Genomic DNA, 19601 nt, shown 5'->3' with positions numbered 1-19601 from the left:
CACAAATCTGCGCCGGGGCAGCGGGGCCGGGGCTGCAAACATCAACGAATCGCCCCCGCGAACGGGCCAATTGCCCTCTACATGAAGCCATTGCCCAAACCCACAGCTTTTATCCTGTTTTGTTAATATTGCTCCTTTCTTAAAGATAAGAGAGTTTTGGTGGTGAGAAATACCCTAATTCCAACGAGGCAATTCACCGTGACCGCCAGGAGCTGCAGGACTGCCCTTCCCGTGCTGGGAGTCACAAGTCCTCAGCAGGCGTCGGGCCAGCTCCGCGTGGCTCCCGCTATGTCGGGAACGGGTCACAGCTTAAACAGCAGGGCTTTTTTTTTGTGAAAGGGGATTATAAACTGTGTTCGGCTGAACAGCTCCGGTAGCCTGGGCTCAGAGAGACAACTTCACTCAGGCAGAGCATCGCCAAGCGCTGTACGTGAATGTAGTCAGAACCCACTGGCCAACTGCATCCAACTGGTGTTTCAGGCAAGTGCTTGAGAGGTGGGAAGTGACCCTGTCAGGGAAATACTCCTGGGAGAAAAGTGGGATACTTGCTGTAGTGCATTTTCAGGGCTTTTAGCCCAAAAAGACAAAAAAAAAAGAAAAAAAAAAAAGAAAAAAAAAAAGAAAAAAAAAGGAAAAGAAAAGGAAACTAAAATGCAGAAGCCAACTGAAGGAGATGTCAGTCCTTCCTAGCACTGAGCTCAACATCTTTTGGGAACTTGACTTAAACATGAAGAGATGAATCAGACAGCCAGAGATGGTGACTGATGTGGTTAGCCTGTAAAATGGACAGCACTGTTCAAAGGGGCAGCGAAAAATCATGCCTGAGTCGTTGCAATAGCGAACTACTTTATGTGGCTGAATGGCTGCTAATTTGGTAGAAGACAAGTTGACTGTATATAAAGATGTTTCTGAAAAGTGACTTTATCTCTTTTTGTGTGATGTCCTCTGTCCTTCAAGAGCAGACGCGCAGATGGAAAGCCACATAACCAGTAATGATCCTGGGAACAGCACAAACTCCTGCCTGTAGCTTCATTTCCCCGAATAAAGGAGATGGTATACAAAGAAAGGGAAGACGATAATGAATGTGTAACTTCTTAAGGGCCTTTGCAACTCAAGGGAACAATAAGGGCCTGAGAACAGCACAAAAGGGCTGGTTTTCTACGCTGATTTCTCAGGTTTCTTTGGTAAATCTTAAAGTTCTGCTTTGAGATCCAGGAAAAGCCAGAATGAGTTGAAAATTCTATTTGTGAAATATGCACATTACTTTTGAGCTGCCCTGTAGGATTTTTGGAATGGTCTGGAGCTTTGCTGGCCATGTTGTTCCTGTTAAACATCTCTCAGACATGATTTTTGGGTGTCAGTTAAAGCTCTATTTGGGTTGGTATTTTGCTTCATATTGGGGTTTCAACAGCAAGGGGTATATGCTGCCTATCACATTCAGCTGGTATCAAATAAATCCATCTTTCCTGAAATTAGAGACAATCCATCTGTTTTAATAACTGCGACATGTAAACTAATAACTTCTCTTACCATGTAAATATAAGTATCCTTCAAGCAACAAGTATTCTACCATGAATGAGCTGGTACCAGAAAAGTAGAAGTAGGTAGAAAATTTGTGGAGGTAAATATGATTAAAAAGGAAAGAATACAAGAAAAATGTTAAGTTCCTTGGTTTTGTACATGTAGAATTATTTCTGGAATGGAAATATCAGCAGTAACAACAGCAATAAAAAGCTCCCGAATCGGTATCAACATGATAGAAACTCTCTTCTGTGTTATTTTATTTGCCTTCTCAATCCAGTTTTCAATTACTCCATATTTTCACTAGTGTACCTAAGAGCAGAATGAAGCTGATTTTTTGCAGCAGGGAGTTACGTCTTACAAACAGTATATTCCAAAGCCAGACTAGTCTGAATCCCTACAAGGACATACATAGGAAGAGGCCCATTCTGCCCTGAAAAAAGGTTAATAATTTTAATTTTGACAAGTTACTTCAGTCATGTTGCAACGAAAACATAAGAAACCCGTGAACTGGTCAGAAGCTGCACTGAGATCATCTGGGTACCAGTGCAGTGTCTTAAGAACGAACTGATTTTCCTGCTTACGGGCCAAAATCTTTTTGTTCTTCTAATGTGCAGGATGAGGAAAACGATTACATCCCAATTTTCCATCAGAAAATGAAACAACAATGCTTCAAGGCAAGTGTTGTCCTTCAAAATGGCCACAGATACAGAAGAGGGAGGATCACCTTTTGTTTTTTATGAAGGGGGATAAGAGAAATGTTATCTGTCTTCTGACATGGTGAAATTCAAAAGTAATTCTTAAAGCAGAAACAAGCTCCACAGACCTCTGAGACAATATAGACTTACGCATATTAGGCACTTACTTCTGCCTGTACACACAACAGTCATTGACCTCAATGGGATTTTCCCCCAGATTTGATTAAAGAAGGGACTTTTCGGCAGTGAAGTGTGGCACAGCTTGATCTGCTAAAATAGCCTCAAGAATGAATGAGAAATATATTTTCCCAGTGATATGATGGCCAGGCTGCCCAGAGAGGCTGCCTGTCAGCTCCTATCAGTCATTCCATTAGGAGGACTGCAAAACATCCCTGCTGTTGCCAGCTTGGAAACCTCATGCTCCGTAGCAGGACACGGGTCAAGCATGGGCACGCAGGATTGCTGCCGGACCTCGTCACCGGCTGAGACTGTGGAAGAGGTTTTGGCTACCAAAAGCTTTCTCCTTTTAACTTTCTTGCCTTGGATCGTCACCTCGCAAGGTGTGAGATAAAGCTGAGCTCTAAAGGAGTTGACAGCATTCATCGCTGCGCCGTAGGTGTTCAGCCACCTTGCAGGGCTAGGTCATCGTTCGCTTTATTGTGTCATGTGTGTACCGCTCAGTGCTTGCCACAGCCCAGATTTTTGAAACGGAAGCACCTGATGTTCATAACAGAGGGCAAAACAAACGCCCGAATACCCAAACCTCCATGTCAGCCAATGCATGTGCTACTGGAAGCTTTCTCTGTGACGCTGAGTTTAGCTGACAGAAATATTCTCAGAAACACAAGTTTGTGAGCTCCGTGTGCAGCAGCCGCAGAGCCAGTATTTTCCATCTGCTAAGAGCAGCTCTGCGATGGCTGCAGTCTTGGCCAAAACACTGGGGCTGAACTGAAACTAAAGCTAAACGCCCGGTTTACTCCAGTGCAAAATAAAGGTCTCCACGTGGGCTGTAGCAAATACACATTGGCTGCATCATGGAGTTAAGGCTTTTAGTGCAGATGGCTACGGAAGAAGCATACAGATAGGAACCCACAAGCTTTGAAATGCCTTCCTGGCGTTCTGTTTTTGCAATGTAAGTGCTGCTGGTGCAACGGCACTTAGTGTAAGACTTTGGCTAGATGGGATTGACTTTGGATAGAAGCGCATAATGGGTGCTAGAGCTGAACCTTTAGTATAGAAAAAGGCCACATGGTTTTCGCAGTGGAATAATAAAAGCAATTACATTTGTAGTGTGCTGATGAGTTAAGCCTGAGATGCTTATAAATTTTATACTAAGATATCTGTGACAGATATTGGTCAAATCAGGCTGTGACTTTCAAGATATTTGCAAAGTTCGTGTTTGACAATGTTGGGCATTTTTGACGTTGTAGTATGGGTGTGGTTTCTATGGGATGAAATATCTCAAGTCTATTGTTTGTTTTGCTATTACCAGCTGAGAAATTGCATTGCTGACAATAAATGCTAGGGAGCTTGCCTGACTATAACAATACGTAGGTTTAAACTTTATCTTGCTGTTACCACTCTGCAACCATCCACCATAATACGTTTAATAACTCTCACATGATTATTTATTGTAATGAACTCTATTTAACTTGCCTTTTTAAAATCCAACAGCTAATACACAAATCATCCAGTGCACATTCTGTAGTGGCTTATGAAAAAAAGCCCATCCATTTGATTATATTTTAACTTAGAATGTATATTTTCAATCCATGGAATAAAATATTTGAAGAGAGAAAATGGCCCAACTTGCTGAATAATATTATCCATTGCAAATTACTTTTTCACCTCTCATCAGCGTTATACCTTTATCTCAGAGTGGAATGGAAGGCCGGTATTAATATTCAAAACCAACACAGGGCATTAGATATTACATATCACTGTACAGAAGATCCAGAAATAGATGATTTACTTTAAAGGGGATAATCAAAGAAAGCTAATCAAAAAGCTAATCAAAAAGAATATTTAAAGTTGCCTTGATCATAATCCATAGGTACATATACAGGGGGAAGATAACAAGTACTAAAGGATCTTGCAGCTTTGGGAGATGAATGCATAATATAAATTGCTGGAAGTTTGTCCTGGACAAGTAAGATCCCAGTTTGTAAACTGGGGGAGAAACAGGGAACAGCTATGTAACAAATCCTCTTTTAGATGGGTTATGGTGAATATTATTAAACTGTTTAAATGGGGATTGCATAACTTTCTCAAAACCAGTTTCTGCTTTCCTCTTTTGGCACTGGTGCAGGAAGATAAGGGTGTGATTCTGGGGTGCTTTTATGCAGGAAGTCAGATAATTCGTCAATATGAGCCCATCTGGCCTTAAAAATCTGACAGTACAAACCTTGCAGTGTGCCTAAGAGGAGGTACACAGTCACGTGGAACAGATCACTGCTGAAGAAGCAGAAATATGTAACCGGTAATAACGAGGAGGGGAGCGATTTGAGGATGTTTTAAGAAGAGTTTTGAAGAAAAAGGACTCCTGGCAGTTGATGGAAGCTCAATGGAAAGTATAAAGCCAAATCAGGAGAAGAAAACCAAAGGAAAGACCAAGATAAAGACTGCTCTGAGCATGAGGAATAGATCAGGAGAGAAAAAACAATGATTTAAAAGTAGGATAAATAATAAAGAGCTTTGCAGATATGAATTAAGGGCCTGAATTTTTTGCAGTAAAGATGTCAGCTGAAGGATGCGAGTGGTCTGTATATTTTGAAGCTACGAAAGAAGCAGAAGACAGGCTGTGAGGAGGAAAAGTCTTTTCCAGCAGTTAACAGAATCATCACCTGAAGAAACAAAAGTAGTCAATGACACACCAGAAGATTATATACATGACCCCACTGATCAAAGCGAAGAGTGACGTATCTAATCCAAAAGTCTTTCTTCACAAAAGCGAAAAACAAACCATTCTGCTCACCACCTATTCCCTTCCTCGTCAGAAAATTTTGCTGGTGGTTGTGAGCCAACACGAGCGAGTTCTGGGGCAGAGGAGTAGTTAGCAAGTAAAGCGTGCATCAATAGCTGTTGCTTTGGTTACAAAGGCACATGAGCATGTACAGTCGTGACAAGTTATTTTCAGCTTTACACTGTTAGAGAGAATATTAATAAAAAAGATTATGTTACCTCTGCTTGGTCTCTGTGGTGGAAAGTCCCAGTGCAGTGTCACGTGCTACATCATACTGCATAATTGTTGCTGTGTGCTCTAATGTCATTGAAGTCACTCCTGATGCTGAGTGCACAGAACTCATCAGCTCGGGAAGGAAAAGGTTGTTACTGGTGCTGGGGATATATCTTCAGGAACAGCGTTTCTTAAGTGCTAGCTATTAAGTTGAGTGGGAGCAGTGCTGGGCACCCAGCTGCCTCTGCTGCGTGTGTGTCAGCACAAAGGTACCGCTGAATCCTCAGCCTGGCCCACGCTGAGGCATACGCACAAAAGGCACAAAATTGCCCAGCAATCTCTGTCTCCCAGTGAAAATCAAGCACGGTGGGGGATCAAACAAATGGTTAGATCTTTACTGACATTTCAAAGTTTCTGCAGACGAAAATGACAGCAGCTCAGGTTCAGAAGAAAGGCAGAGAAGGAGTGGGAATGGGGCACAAACAGCACGGTGGTGCCTCTTGGTACTACGGGGTCCAGGGAGACCCACACAGGGACTCTCCATCATGAAGAGAAAGGAGCTGCCAGCTTTGGACTGAAGCAAAGATGAACCAGAGTCCTACCATTGCAAAAATCCCTTGGCCCTTGCTATCTGTTTTGTATGATGATGCTAATGGCTGGAAGCGGCTCAGTAGCTCCATTTCTGGTCTGGTTCATTCCTTAGCCCAACCACAGCTCCTGGATTAGACTCTAGGAGGAGGCACTGTGATGAATCTTGTCCTTCATGCCACTTTTTCGGCCCTGTTACATAGCAGGACAGTTTGAACCCTTAGGGGAGAGGACAGCTATGACAGCTCCTCCTTTAGAGGTTTATTCTTTGAAGCTTCATGGCCGTGACATCAAGAAGGGAAGTCAATGGATACCAGCGTTAAGAGACAAAAAAAGACATTCCATTCGAAGAAATGACCCCTTCATAAAACCTGTTTGTGAACTCAAGATTTTAAACGAGTCTGACCCAGTGGGGAAAAAAATCACACTGTTCTGTACAGAAGAAATTCTCTGCTGGAAAGCATATAAGAAAGTTCACAGGCACTGCAAACACTAGCCCGGTGGGTAATTCTCTGAATGAGATGCACTTTGCACTCACAGCAGTACTGAAATTCAGCAGCTTCCAGGACTGAGATTTATTCCATTTTACCAATGAGAATGCAACTAATAATAGTCTTAAAGAGGAAGAATTTATCATGTGAGTGAAGATAAAAGACCAGATTCTGAATTTTATTACTCTGGCTTATGTCAGACATATTTTGCACCACTTCACATAAAGTACAGATGTCACAGATGTTCTCACAGAATAAACCCAAAATAAATGGGATCAGAATCAGACTCTGAAATTTTATCGCAATGGACTTATCTTGTTTCTAGTATCATTAAATTTCCTGTATGGACCAGGAGGACCTGAGGGCCGGGTCCACTCTAGGAGCCAGAAGGGTCTTCCACCACCTGAGGCCCAGACGCTGCACTCCCTCTGAATTGCACTTTGGTCCCATTGAAACTGGGGGGTGAAGGCTGGGACACCCCTGGCAGTGATAAGCTCCTGCAGCGACAAGCCTCTCCCAGCAAAGGATCTAGCATCCGTTCACCTCCAAGTTTGTGTGAGAGCTCTCCTCGGAGCAGAAAAGGGTACCCTTAACCTTAAATTTGTGCTGATGCGGCTGAACAGCCATCTCAAATATCACTCAAGAGACGAGTCTCATTGAAGTCAATGGTCTAGTCCCCACATAAGTAATTTTTGTAGGCTGGGGTCTTACCTAGCCATCCTTCACAGAGCACTTTATGTTCCTCTGAGACCATTCGTTACAGTCATTTTTTCCTCCCCTTCCAGTTGAAGAGTTTGGAAAGGTGTCAGAGGATTAGTATCATGCAAATTGCAAAAGGAAAGTGTCACTAAGGTAGGAAGACTTCACAAAAAATAGCTTAGGGGACTATACAGTATCCAGAATTAAATTTTATAGCAGTCCATAAAATTGAAGTATGAGCCAAGGGTTAACAACCTTGAATTTTGCCCTTAAAATTAGTCCAAGAAAATCTACTTCATTATAAATACAGTAGTACTATATAGTGTCCTGTTGATTGATATGCCCAAGAGCTACCTTTGTCGGCAGTCTTTTAAGCAATAATCCTTCATCTTGGTCTTAATAGTGAGATGGGCACCTCCTTCCTCATTGGGCTATCAATTTTTACCTGCCAATACAGTTTGATGAGCTTGCTTATATGCTGCTCAGTGCCTCCTGTCAGCCAGTACATATAGTCAGCAATCATGGCGCTCCTGATGAAAAAAGCAGAATAAATGAGTGTACAGGGAGGTAAGGATGTATATAGCAGTATTTAAAGGAGGTAATATTAAAAGAGTGTAACATGAGGTTTGTATCAAAAGATTACACATAACTCTCAGTTTTTGTCCAACTTTAAGACAAGCATTAGTAAACATTTTTTAGCTGGCTAAACTATCCGCAAGGAAACAACCCTACCTTTTCTTTTAATAGCTTTCCCATATTTTACTCTGAGCAAATATGTAGTGACTGCTATACAATATTTTAGTCTGCCTTTTATTTTTTTGCTTTAAAGTATTTGTGGGTAAAATATCTTATATGTAAGTACATTTCTTCTAGGACAGCATCAACACGTATAACACCCCATAGCTTGGCAGTCTGGGAATATCGCTTGTCTATGGCAAACTTGGATATAGTTCACCTTTGATAAAACTATATCTTAAAAAAAAAAACCCAAATGAAAAGTAATCATCTATCTTGCTACCTGATTGAGTATGCTTTAGTACTCCCACTGTCTGTGACAATCATTGCATTACTCTTTCTAGTCTGAGGGATATTAAAAAACTATTGTGCAATGGATATTAATGCAGAGTCTTAACAGACTTTAGAAAATCAGTTTGCTTTTATGGCTGCCTCTCCACACTGCTCTCCGTTTCCTTTCCTCTAGAGATTCCAAATCCAATTAAATGTGACTAGATGTAATTCCAAATTGTCACTTTAGTCAATTAAACATATAATAATCTTGTGTACCTAATTACTAGCACCGAAAGTTTATTTGTTGATGTAGTGCTATCAATGTGTACTTCTGCATGTTCCCCTTATCATTGCCTATATATTAATTGTGCTTTGACATTACTGTAAATTGAATTTGAAATTTCCCCCTAGTTAAAAGTGTCTCACAAACAGTAATCCCAATCCTGTTGTAATACCCTTTCAGAATGTACTTTCCAAGGCTGTATTATGTTCTTAATGAGATATAACCAAAAATACACGGATTTAACAATAAACATTGCAAAGCAGGCCCAGTATCAGGGGGTAACATATTGTCATAAACAGGAACTAAATCTTCCCTTAGATGTTCTCATACAGCTCCCATTAATTTCACTGGGAGAAAAGCAATTCAGCAGGATCCATGGATTTTTGCGTAAGGACTGGATTTAGCCATAAGCTTTATCCAATGCTCATTCAAATCATTGGCAAAAATCCTCTTGACTGCGCTAGAACAAAGAGCAGTTTCTAACTGAACATCGTTAGCCCAGCCGGCACAGGATGAACAAAGGATGAAATCCTCATTGCCCTGAAAATCATTGGCAAAGCTCTCATTGACTCCAAATGGTGCCAAGGTTTAATCTCAGGAATGACATATGGAACCTACGGACGAAGCAGAGAAGGTGAGCAAAGCATCCAGCACTGCCTGCTTGACCTAATGCCGGTGGCGGTTTTGGGGAAAGATGTTCACGGTGTCCTTGAGGCGTAAAAGGGAAATAAGCATGCAGCACAAAAATGGGGGAAGACAAGTCTGCCACGTTATTCTGTGCCTTTGGTCTCCTAGAGGTGGTCTACAAAGCTTCCAGCTCCCGTGACAATGGCAGTAGCTGGTTCTGCAGCCCCTACCAGTGTACGTGAGCGGTGGTGGCCTCCTGTGGCCACATCGTCAGAACGAAGGGACTTTCAATCTAAATTTAGAGCACCTCTCGAGCATTAAAGCCTTGTCTTTTTTGGAGTCAAAGGACATTTGCAAGCCGTCATTTACCATTTGGGATCCCATCGATATAGTGTCCCCCAACTGCTGTCATTTCAAAGATTAGAACTGGCAAATCCTTAACCCCGAGCATCACCCTGCCGCTGCCTGCGGCCGCGGGAGCACTGCCTCGGCTCCACACAATCAGTCGGTACGCAGACACCCGCAGCACGCTCTGCCATGCCTACTGCAGGCCGCGGGCCGGCGAAGCGAGGCTCCATCCCACCGACAGCACAGCACGACATCCAAGTTGTGACCTGCCACTCCTCGGTGGTAGCCAACGCCGCCTTCTCCCAGCGTGGCACTGCTTTCAAAGGTGGAGGTGTGCCCAGAGCAGACGAGTCGCTTCATCTTTCTCTGTTTCCCAGCATCAGATATAAAATGTGGATGGTCATATTTGACTGATTTACGTATCTATCTGGTGCGCGAGTCCTCCTGGCTCAATCTTTTGCGAATTCTTCGCAGGATGCTCAGCACAACATCGCTCGGATCGTGGCAGAGGTCTCCAGGCATTGCTGCACTCCAGACAAACGCCTTTCCTCTTTATTCTTCCTTCTTAATTTGTTCTTATTTAAATAATCAGAAGCACACTTAACATTTCCAGCATTCGTGTTTAGTTTTTCAATATTTGCTGTTATTCCTGCTAGATTTCTCCTGTACTGCTGTGCATTACATCAGGAATGGCAAGGTGCATACATAAAACCTCCCCGAGCCTTTCATGTGTCTCCATCCCAATTTTACTTCTCAGTTTCTTGGCCATCAGGGAGCACACACAAGTCAGGACTGATGCTTGCTACTGTGACCTTGGGCCTTATGAGGGACTTAAAAAATTCCGCTTTCAAAAGAAACACAAGCATTAAGGCTCTATGTGGATAGCCTGTGTCCAACCCCAAATGTGCCCAAGTCAGAGAGTTTTCTTTGATGCTCTCCGAGGCTCGATTCACAGAACCAAAGTGACGCATGCAATAGGAATCTATGAATTTCCAGACGCAGGGACACAGATGAAATTACACTGTCTGAATATGGTTACAGAGCTGGAGACTGAAAAATATTTAGGGACGTAAACACTCGGAAACCAAAGGACCGATTAAGATACCTAGGCAGGTTAAAAGCCTGGCTCCCACTGAAATACATAAAGGCACAAAGCACTGAGCTGGGTCTCTGACTCCCAGGGAGTACCTATCCATGTGGCCCATAGAAATCCAGGTGACAAAGACTTTCAGTTAGAGACTTACAAGCCCATGAGACTCTAAAATAAGACTTAAGTAAAATATTATTTGAAGAAATACTATTTGTGAAATTATTAAAGATCCTCAGGCAGTGACCGAACTCATTAACATCTTTTTCTCTCATCATGTTACCAACATGTCTGATGTATGAAGTATATCATATTAGTATATTATATATGCTATATAAGAGCTAGTATAGTATATACACAACCAAATTAACATTTCACAGACTCACAGAATCACTAAGGTTGGAAAAGACCTTCGAGATCATCAAGTCCAACCGTTAACCCAACACCACCATACCCACTAAGCCATGTCCTGAAGTGCCACGTCCACACGTTTTTTGAACACTTCCAGTGATGGTGACTCCACCACTGTTTCAGCAGCACGGAAGGGCCACAGTAGGTCCTTCTGCCCATCTCCTGCAATCACAGGTCCCCAGGGAAATGGGAGCTTGTGAAGAGTCTGTTGGGATCAGCTGTTAAGTCATGTGGAGATTCTGTACAAGTGATGTTGGCCAGCAACAGACCTCGCTCTGATTTGTACCTCTGGAGTGACTACTTAAGAGTTCAACTTTGAACCCTCCTGAGCACAAGGAACATGGGGTACAGAAGAATGGCTCCCATTTAGACCACATAATGCATTTTTCTGGATGAAATGTCATGTTTTATTTTTGCATTTTTGAAAGATATTGGGATTAAACTCTAATGGTAAACAACAAAGATACGTGCATTCTCTTCCTATTTCTGACACAATCACTTCATGCCATATACAGAAATATTGGCCTCGTATTTACAGAACCATCTGCCAATTTTCAGTTACTGATTTGAAATACTTAAAACATGCCTGAGTTTCAAGCGTGCAGCCCACCAAAGAGCTCTGTTTGAGGTGAACACTGAAGTAGTTCTGACAATACACCTTAGGGGATAGCGGAGAAAATGTGACACTTCCTTCTTTCAAAACATGAGGCTTTATATTCAAATGATTTTTTTCCTAGTGGCTAGTTTGGGCCAGTAGGAACTCCCATGACATAACCAAACATGTCTGGGTTTATGTAGCAAGCCTGGACCAAAAGGTGTCTTGCAACGTCTGCTCAAATCTGGCCACTTGGTGGTGCAGAACAATAAGATATATTTCTATACGTGCAAGCGAAGAGCACACCACAGATCTTAAACTGTCTCCCTCAGCCCATCTCCAGACATGCTTAGGACTTGTAATAAAAGAGTCAAAGGTAGCTTTTGCTGCATGACAGCTGCTGACGCTAACAGCCAATGTACAGCCAAAATCCTTCACGGCAGCCACGCAAGTCCGTGACAAGAAAATGGATGCTATGGGTATAAGTAATACGCAGAGTTTTCTGGAATGCAACAAAGTGTTACATTGCCAAAGAAGATAAGAAATTAGCATTGTTGCTAAATGCTTGTGCGTTCATTTACTGCTGTAAACACTGGAAAAAATATGAGGGCAAGACTCAAGGTCAGCTCCTTAAGCCTTCACTACTCCGCTTGAGCTGCACAGAAAGGGAAGAAGCCCTAAAGGGGAGAGGAGGATTTCTCTGCAGATGGCAGAGCCTTAGGAATAATCACAGCCTATGCACATCAGAGTAACTTTCACTCTCCTATGCTATTCAGCCCCAATTGCTGCTAAGATCAGGAGGCTGATAAGTGGCAGAAAATTGCCTTTGCTCCCTACTTCAAGTGATCTCACCTGGATCTGCAGTAAGTGGTACTAATAGAAGGCCTTGGCCACTGCTCTGTGATGTTAGTCCTGTGTAGACCTACTGTTTGGAAAGGGTAAGTGTATCTCTATTTTTTCAGTTTAACAGGAACTTTAATATTCTTACTTATATCAGCTCTGATGCAGATACCTGGGTATTTGAGATCGCTAATACAGTAAGTACTGAGTCTGAGAAATGAGATGCAAAATAAACTGCTGCTCTGCTCTGGGTGACCTTTCTTATTTTCTTTTGAGGTTAGAAAAGGCGAGTGATGTTTATAACTGGAATAAGTAGGAGGTAGTAATATTAGTGCAATTATCCTATTTGAAAACTGAACAAAATAATAACGGTTAATTTTAAAATATCTCCGTATATCCTCAATAAATGTAAACTCAGTACTTTGATGTTATGGTGACCCTTGGAAACCATTAGATGATGAGAGATAAACAGAACTCTGGAATATTGAGCAGGAATGAAATTACTAATGTCAGGATTTACCTATATGTAGACTAGCCCCAAAATGGGGCAAAAAGTTACATTATGTACGCATACCACCTTGATATTGCTAATTCCTGCAGCGGATTGGCTAAAATTTTCTTTTAAACATTTCACCAGTGAACTTTAAATTCACTGGGAAGGTGCTATAAAACTGTCTTTTGCCCTGCCAAACCCTTCCAGGTTGGTGACTGGGTACGCTTGCTGTCTTTGCTGAAGTTTCTGGGTCACTAGCCCATTGCTAGAAAGCAGAAATAAGTTTCTTGCAAGGAAAATGGCATCTGTATTTAGAATACATTTATTATATTTATTGTTATCTGTCCCATGGTTGCATGCGGGTAACAACTTTCTGCATTGTGTTGAGATTGCTATGCAGTGATAACAAATGTTTCTCATTTAATGGCATCTGCCATGTAAGGGCACAGAAATTGCTTTACAAATGTGAGCTGAGCAATGCATGGGGAGATGAAAAGTCTTTTAAAGTGACGAGATGCTCAAGAAAACAGGTCGCTAAGCCCAGTGAGATGTTGGGCTCTCTGTGACCCGGTATGAAACAAACATTAGTCAAAAGGGCTGTGCTGCACAAGTCCCAGGAGGTGTGGGAGGCCCCGAAGCCCATGTTGGCTTCATAGAGGAGCCACGTGGAGAAGGCATGGCATAGCTGGGATGAACTGCTTCTGGCAGAGATGCAACGAAACTTTCAGAGCGACGCGGTCCGTGCTTGTTCTGGGCTCTAGCTGGTGCTTGCTCTGCTCTCTTGTGTCTCTTTGTACCTTGTGCTCCCTGGGTTGGGGATGTGCCTTGTGCTGTCAATGCTCGGATTTACTTCTGGCAGCGGGTGTGGAAGGCTGGCTTCTGCCTCTGACATGGCCCTGTCTGAGCGAGCTGTGGTTTGACACTTGGACAATCTCAGGTGATAGAGTAATGTGTGCGGTGCAGAAATAACGGCCGGTATATCAGACACGGACTAACAGCGTATGTTGGCGTCAAATTAAATGATAGGCCATGTGGATTTTCCTTCAGGCTTTGGCTGGTGCCAGCACTTGTCAGCGCTGCTCTCCTAGACCCGCTTTCGGAAGCGCTCCTTCCATCGTCTTACTCGGGTGGGACGGGGGTCACAAAACCGGCAGAAGCTCTCGCATCCCTTCGTGCCTGGGGGGAACCAGATCCGGCTCTCCCCCAGCCTGGGCCAGGCGCGCTCCAGCGCAAAGCGCTGCCGGCCGAGCGGGGCCCAGCGCCCCGCCGGAGCAGCCCCGCCCGCCGAACCGCGCCGCGGAGCCGCTCCGGGGCGGGCGGGGGGCAGCAGTCACGCGTGGGGGCAGCAGTCACGCGTGGGGGCAGCCCCCGCGCCGGGTGTGGGCGGGCAGCAGCTCTGCAGCCCCCACCCTAGGGCAGGCGCTGGGCAGCCACCCCCAGAGCTCCTGGAATACGGGTGCAAAGCGAACCCTCCCCGGCTGCCGGCGGGGCCCCGGAGGGACTCTCGGCGCTGACGGCTGGGGGGGGGAGGGGGGCGGTGCGGGGAGTGTCTGTTGCTATAACAACAGGTTTTCTTTTCCTTGTTATAGACTTGGATTTATGGTTTGTTTCTGTTTAGGAAAAGTGAAACAATTAGGATGGAGAAAGAATATAAACTTTGCTCTTGTCCGAGAGAAGACCTGGGCAGGAGGCAAAGGCAGGGAGCTCAGGTGCTGCGTGTGCCGGAGCCAGTCTGCTGGCGACTCCTGGAGCTTCTATCCCAAACCCCAATTATTTATAAATCTTTCCTTAGTACGACTGTAGGCTTTGCAAAACGACACCAGGCATATAAACTAACCCAAATTACTCACCTAGCTTTCTCAGGCTACATTTTCAAGTCTGACTAAAAGGGGACACGGCCCTCTCTAAGAGTTCAGGTCTGAGGTTTATCACTCGCAGACCTAGTTTGCTTTTCAGCCGATGAGATTGTTTATATATCTTTTTTTAATACGAATGTAAAAAAAGCTGAGTCAGCCATACCACAGCTATTAAGATCCTAAAACTTCTTCCTCCTTAAGGATTGCTTACCCCCACTCTATGCAGCCGGATGAATACGAGTTGTTTGTTCTGGCAGAGGGACAGACAGTCTGTTTTCCCCTACATGTATACAACTAATTTCAAGTCACTAGTGTTCTAGCTGGTGATAAAAGAGCTATCTTAAGCTTTTCACAGAACACAGTGACACTGTTAAATCAGCGCAGCATTTTGATTAGCAGAAATATGAGAGCTATGCAGCTTAATGAGAAAAAGCTTTAAGTTTCTGTACTTAAAACTCCAGTTTCAAAGCAAATAGGTGGCCGTATTTTTTCTGTCAGTTACAGATTTTCACCTTACTACTGATTCAAGGCTAGTGAGCGATAGCCTGTGCTATTTGAGTAAAGAAGAAAAATTGCTTTCATGCCTTATTGCTCATCTAGTCAGACCTTCTCCTGCGGATGCGTAACAGGCAGCTGCGGGGTCGCAGCCCGTGGGCTTGGTGACTTGAAGGACACATAGGCTCTGATAATTCTTCCTTCAGGAGCTTTGGGGCTCACCCTTGGATGCATGTTCCCTTTATAGCACTTTTGTCCTTGAAAGCACGGTCTGGTTTGTCTGCTCGTCCTTAGAGACAGTATGGACCTCTGAGGTTCTTCTGTGGCTTACACAGCCCCTTGCACATACATGTCCCTTATCTCATCCTTCCCTAAGGTAGCAGTCCTTATATTGCTGGGAAGGTTGAATTCTCCTTGGCCTTCTTCAAGAGCATTTTCTCAGTTTTTGGACAAAAGTGACCCCAGGACCCTTTCCCGAACTCTTCATTCTGGTTAAGTGATCTTTTGATCAGTTGTGACTGTGTGTCCTTTGGCAGGGTACTTCCAGTTCCTGCTATTGGAGGCTGATCGTAAGCCTAAATGCCTTCTGAAGCCTAAAACTTCCTGATAACTTCCAGAGTAAATTTATATCTAAAGCATTTATGTCCATTTGTTCAAGGGCCAAGATTGTCTTTCAACTGAAATAGGTTTTCTCCCTTCTGAGGTTTAAATCTTTACTGTGTTTGTCAAGAGCAGTCTTCTAACATCTCTGATACCAATAGAGAAATATATTTACTAGCTGATCTCTTAGTGAAAGTGGTTGTAGCACTTTGTAATTCATCATTTGTGGATGCTGTGACCCCACAGTGATGTTTCTAGAATTGCTTTACAATGCCAAATGGCCTTAGGCTGCACTCTACATGGTGGCATCCTATCACAGTGCTATCCCGAAGGAATCGCTACGCAGCTTACAGAATTCAGAAGTGATGCAGATATGGGCATATCAGACTCCTCGCATTAATTCAGACTTCCTTGCATTTAGACTGCTTCATATGCTTATTCTCCTGATACTGGGTTGTACTAGTGAAAATTACACACAGAGGAGCTTGAGAGGCTCTTAAATTACAGTTGACCCCACTCTAACCTATGACTTTCTCTGAACCAAAGAATTTGGTCTGGTATGTCCTCAGAGACGAAATCTCAGGGGATCTCAGCTTGATAGGTAGGCTGAGCTAAATGTGATTATCCATGTAGCTTGTGCCAAGCAGAACAGTTCACAGCCAGCCACTCCTGTTTGCATACCCATGCAGTGTTTTGGGTATATGGGGCTGCGCAATAACCTAAAAAGCACATGAGGGGGTGGGAAGGCAAGGGATACTTAAAAGCAGAAAGAGGAACAGAGTGACCTTGTTCTTGTGCAAAAAGCAAGCAGAAATAAATGATGGCTTACGCTAACAAAAGCCAAGTTTGTATTTCCAGAAAGTGCCGCTGAGTATCTGTATGCCATGGTCTGTCTGTAACGAGCAGAGTACATTCTGCACCATTAGTGGCGTTCGGCTAAGACCAGCGACTCTGGTGAGATGACAGAAGTAATGCTAAGCTTAGTTTAACACAATCTGCAGAAGCAGTTCTGCACAGTTGCTATAACACTATGTTAAACTAGGCTAAACTCTGAATACTGCTATAGTCGCTGCTTTTGGAACCACCCTGGATTCAGTCTGTCAGAATGTTCCTCTCCTTTACAAAATACATAATCTCATTTCAAATCATCTAGTTTCCTGAAAGCTACTCAATGTGGGGAAAAAAGGCTGACACAGTTCCCTCTTGCCTGCTGATGTAGTAAACTTACTGATTGCTTATCTGCAGTAACACCAACCACATTTTTTTTTAACTTGAAATCATATTTATGAACACTTTCTTGGTTCAGGCTGCCTTCTCAAATATGGGTATTTATATGTATTGCTCCTTAGGAAAGATCAGCTTCTGAAAGTGTATTTTTTTAATTGTTATTTTTAAAAATCTTCAACCTGACTTCAAGGGGAAGACACCCCCCTCCCAGCACCCCAAACAATTCCCCTTGTATCACTTCACCTATTGGGATAGTAGTGAATTTTTGGGTTTGAAAGTATCCTGGGCAGGATTCCCCACCTGTCACCACAAAGCAACGCACTCTCCGAACACAGGTCTAAAGTGTCTGGCTGATCAGTGGACCTCAACAGTTGATGACTCAGTAGATGACAATTTCTCTCTGAATCAACATGCCAACAAGATTTTAGGAAGAAGAGACTGTTATCACTGAGATACAAAAGGACATCTGGTAACTGTCACAACACTTCATTGTTTTTCAACAAAATGTTTCACTCAGATTGAAAAATGAGCTGTGTTTTTTGTTTTTTTAAAAAAGGTGGGTGGGTTTATGGTCAAGTGAAATATTCCAGGTTTATGTGAAATCATACTTGTAAAGAAATTTGGAAAAACCATTTCCTTCCCTTGGGGAACTGATTCCTGCTCCCTGTCCTGACGTGGGAAAGCTAGTGGAGATTACTTTGACATAATCTCAATGTGTGTCCTGCAGAAGGAAAAGTGCTCGTCCTGGAGTTTTTGGCTGAAGTCCAGCACAGAAAATTGAAGTTCATCTTCCCAAATCCTCTCTGCAACTCTACTTGGATAAAGTCTTTCAGTCCTGTACAAACTGTTTTGCTACTATTTTAATAGCTTCAGAGCTCTACCACTAGCATCCATCTTAAATGATGGGCAAAGTGACCCTTTCAGTCTCTTGCCTAATTCACACTGACTGTTCTGCCATTAGTTATCTAATGATTTGTGAAATATTTTGTGATATACCTCGTGGTCTTCAGCCGAACAGTCCTCTGCAAGTGTCTAATGTTGGTAGTAACGGTGATACATACCAAGTCACCATTGCATTTCCTCATGCATTTCTTTCATTTAAGCGTGTTAAGTGGTTAGAAACTTCTAATGTTGAAACTTTTAGTTTTTGGCAGTGCTAATGCAAGCATACAAGCAGAGCTTCCTCTTGCAGGCTTTTCTCCTGCCAGAAGTTCCCGTTCACACCAGCAATCTCATCAGCTGCACGCAGGCTAAATTTTGCAGCATACCACAGTGTACCCTGAGATTCTGATTATTTTCTTTTCTTCCCTTTTTTTTTCCCCCCTCTTTTCCTCCATCTACTTAGAGCACACCTGAGAGTCTGTCCAGGGTTACGGGGAAAGCAGGGAGTGGAAGATGCTTGTGTGCACGTAACTTTTGCTCCGGCGCAGCCCTGGGACCCGATCAGGGCTCACCCCTGTGCCCGAGAACAAGTAAATGCTCCTAAACGCATTAGCCTAACTGCAACTAGGGACATAATTGGGATTATTCGTGTTACACCAGCTGGGAGGATTGGAGGTCTGCTGCATGCGAGATCATATACAGAAAGCCAACGCAAAGCTCCCACTGGTTTTGGAAAAGCCTGGATATAAGATGATATCTTACTACTGAGAGCTGGAATGAGAGAGATATAGAGAAACCATTAGATATCCAGGAGCACCAGAGTACCTTGCAGCTTCAGAGTATCGCTCCAAGCACCTGAAGACAACAGCTTGGCGCAGGTGATTTCGGAAATAAGCTGGGTTCAGAATAATGCTCCTTTAAAAGATGAGATAGATGCACAAGTTTAGATTTCTATTTCTTAAATCATTAAAAGCTACTAATAATCAACTGCGACTTACAATAAAAACTGTGACTAAGACATATACTGTATGCACTTATTCTATACAACTCAACACTGTCTCAAATGTAATAAGAGGTATCTCTCTCGACAGCTGTGATGCATGAACAAAAATTATCAAAACTTTTATTGAGGTTATATAATAAGTGCAGTTTCATTAGGGTTTTGTGTGTTGTTCTTGGGGTAATATTCTACATTGCCTTTAGCTTGCAGATAGCACAAGCAAAAATGCTACAGTGCAACTTCGTGTTAACCCCTAGCTCCACAACCATGAGTGGCAGTTGTCTGACACATCTACCTGGAAAAACTCTGCATCTAGAATGTATTTTAATGCTAACTTGGAAAATTTTGAAATATTTTCTGTACAAGTGATGGGTACTATGTTTCTCGGACCCTTAACTTTAACAGATGCAATTCTAGGTGTAACAAACTATAGTCTTTAAGTCAGTATCGGGCAAAGATTGAAGGGTAAAAATAACATAAGCTGAGCAGTTAGATTGGGTAGCCTTCTGATGTGAGCAGAAGGAGGGCAAGAGTGACAGCTCCTTCTACATCTAGTTAGTTCCACTTGTGAGATCTCCAAGTGACTGGCGCTTCTGGTCGACGCTTCTCCCAGTGTTTGGAGAAAAGGTACACATAGCATATTCTAGGATGCAAAGTTTAATACTTACCATTACCTA

At 43.1% G+C, this 19601-nt stretch overlaps 1 protein-coding gene across 1 annotated transcript in view; it reads right to left on the bottom strand.

The window, feature by feature from the left end:
* SPATA16 (spermatogenesis associated 16) overlaps positions 1–19601 on the bottom strand; it is an 80054-nt gene that overhangs the window by 34283 nt on the left and 26170 nt on the right. The window contains exons 3-4 of the mRNA XM_082003650.1: positions 18750–18839; positions 7618–7702 (exon numbers count right to left, since the gene is read on the bottom strand). Of these exons, the coding sequence (XP_081859776.1) occupies positions 7618–7702; positions 18750–18839 (175 nt within the window). The remainder of the gene's footprint in view (positions 1–7617; positions 7703–18749; positions 18840–19601) is intronic.

Source organism: Phaethon aethereus, assembly GCF_964289735.1.
Source record: "Phaethon aethereus genome assembly, chromosome: 9".
Taxonomy (NCBI): domain Eukaryota; kingdom Metazoa; phylum Chordata; class Aves; order Phaethontiformes; family Phaethontidae; genus Phaethon; species Phaethon aethereus.
This window is presented reverse-complemented; position numbering and strand designations above follow the sequence as displayed.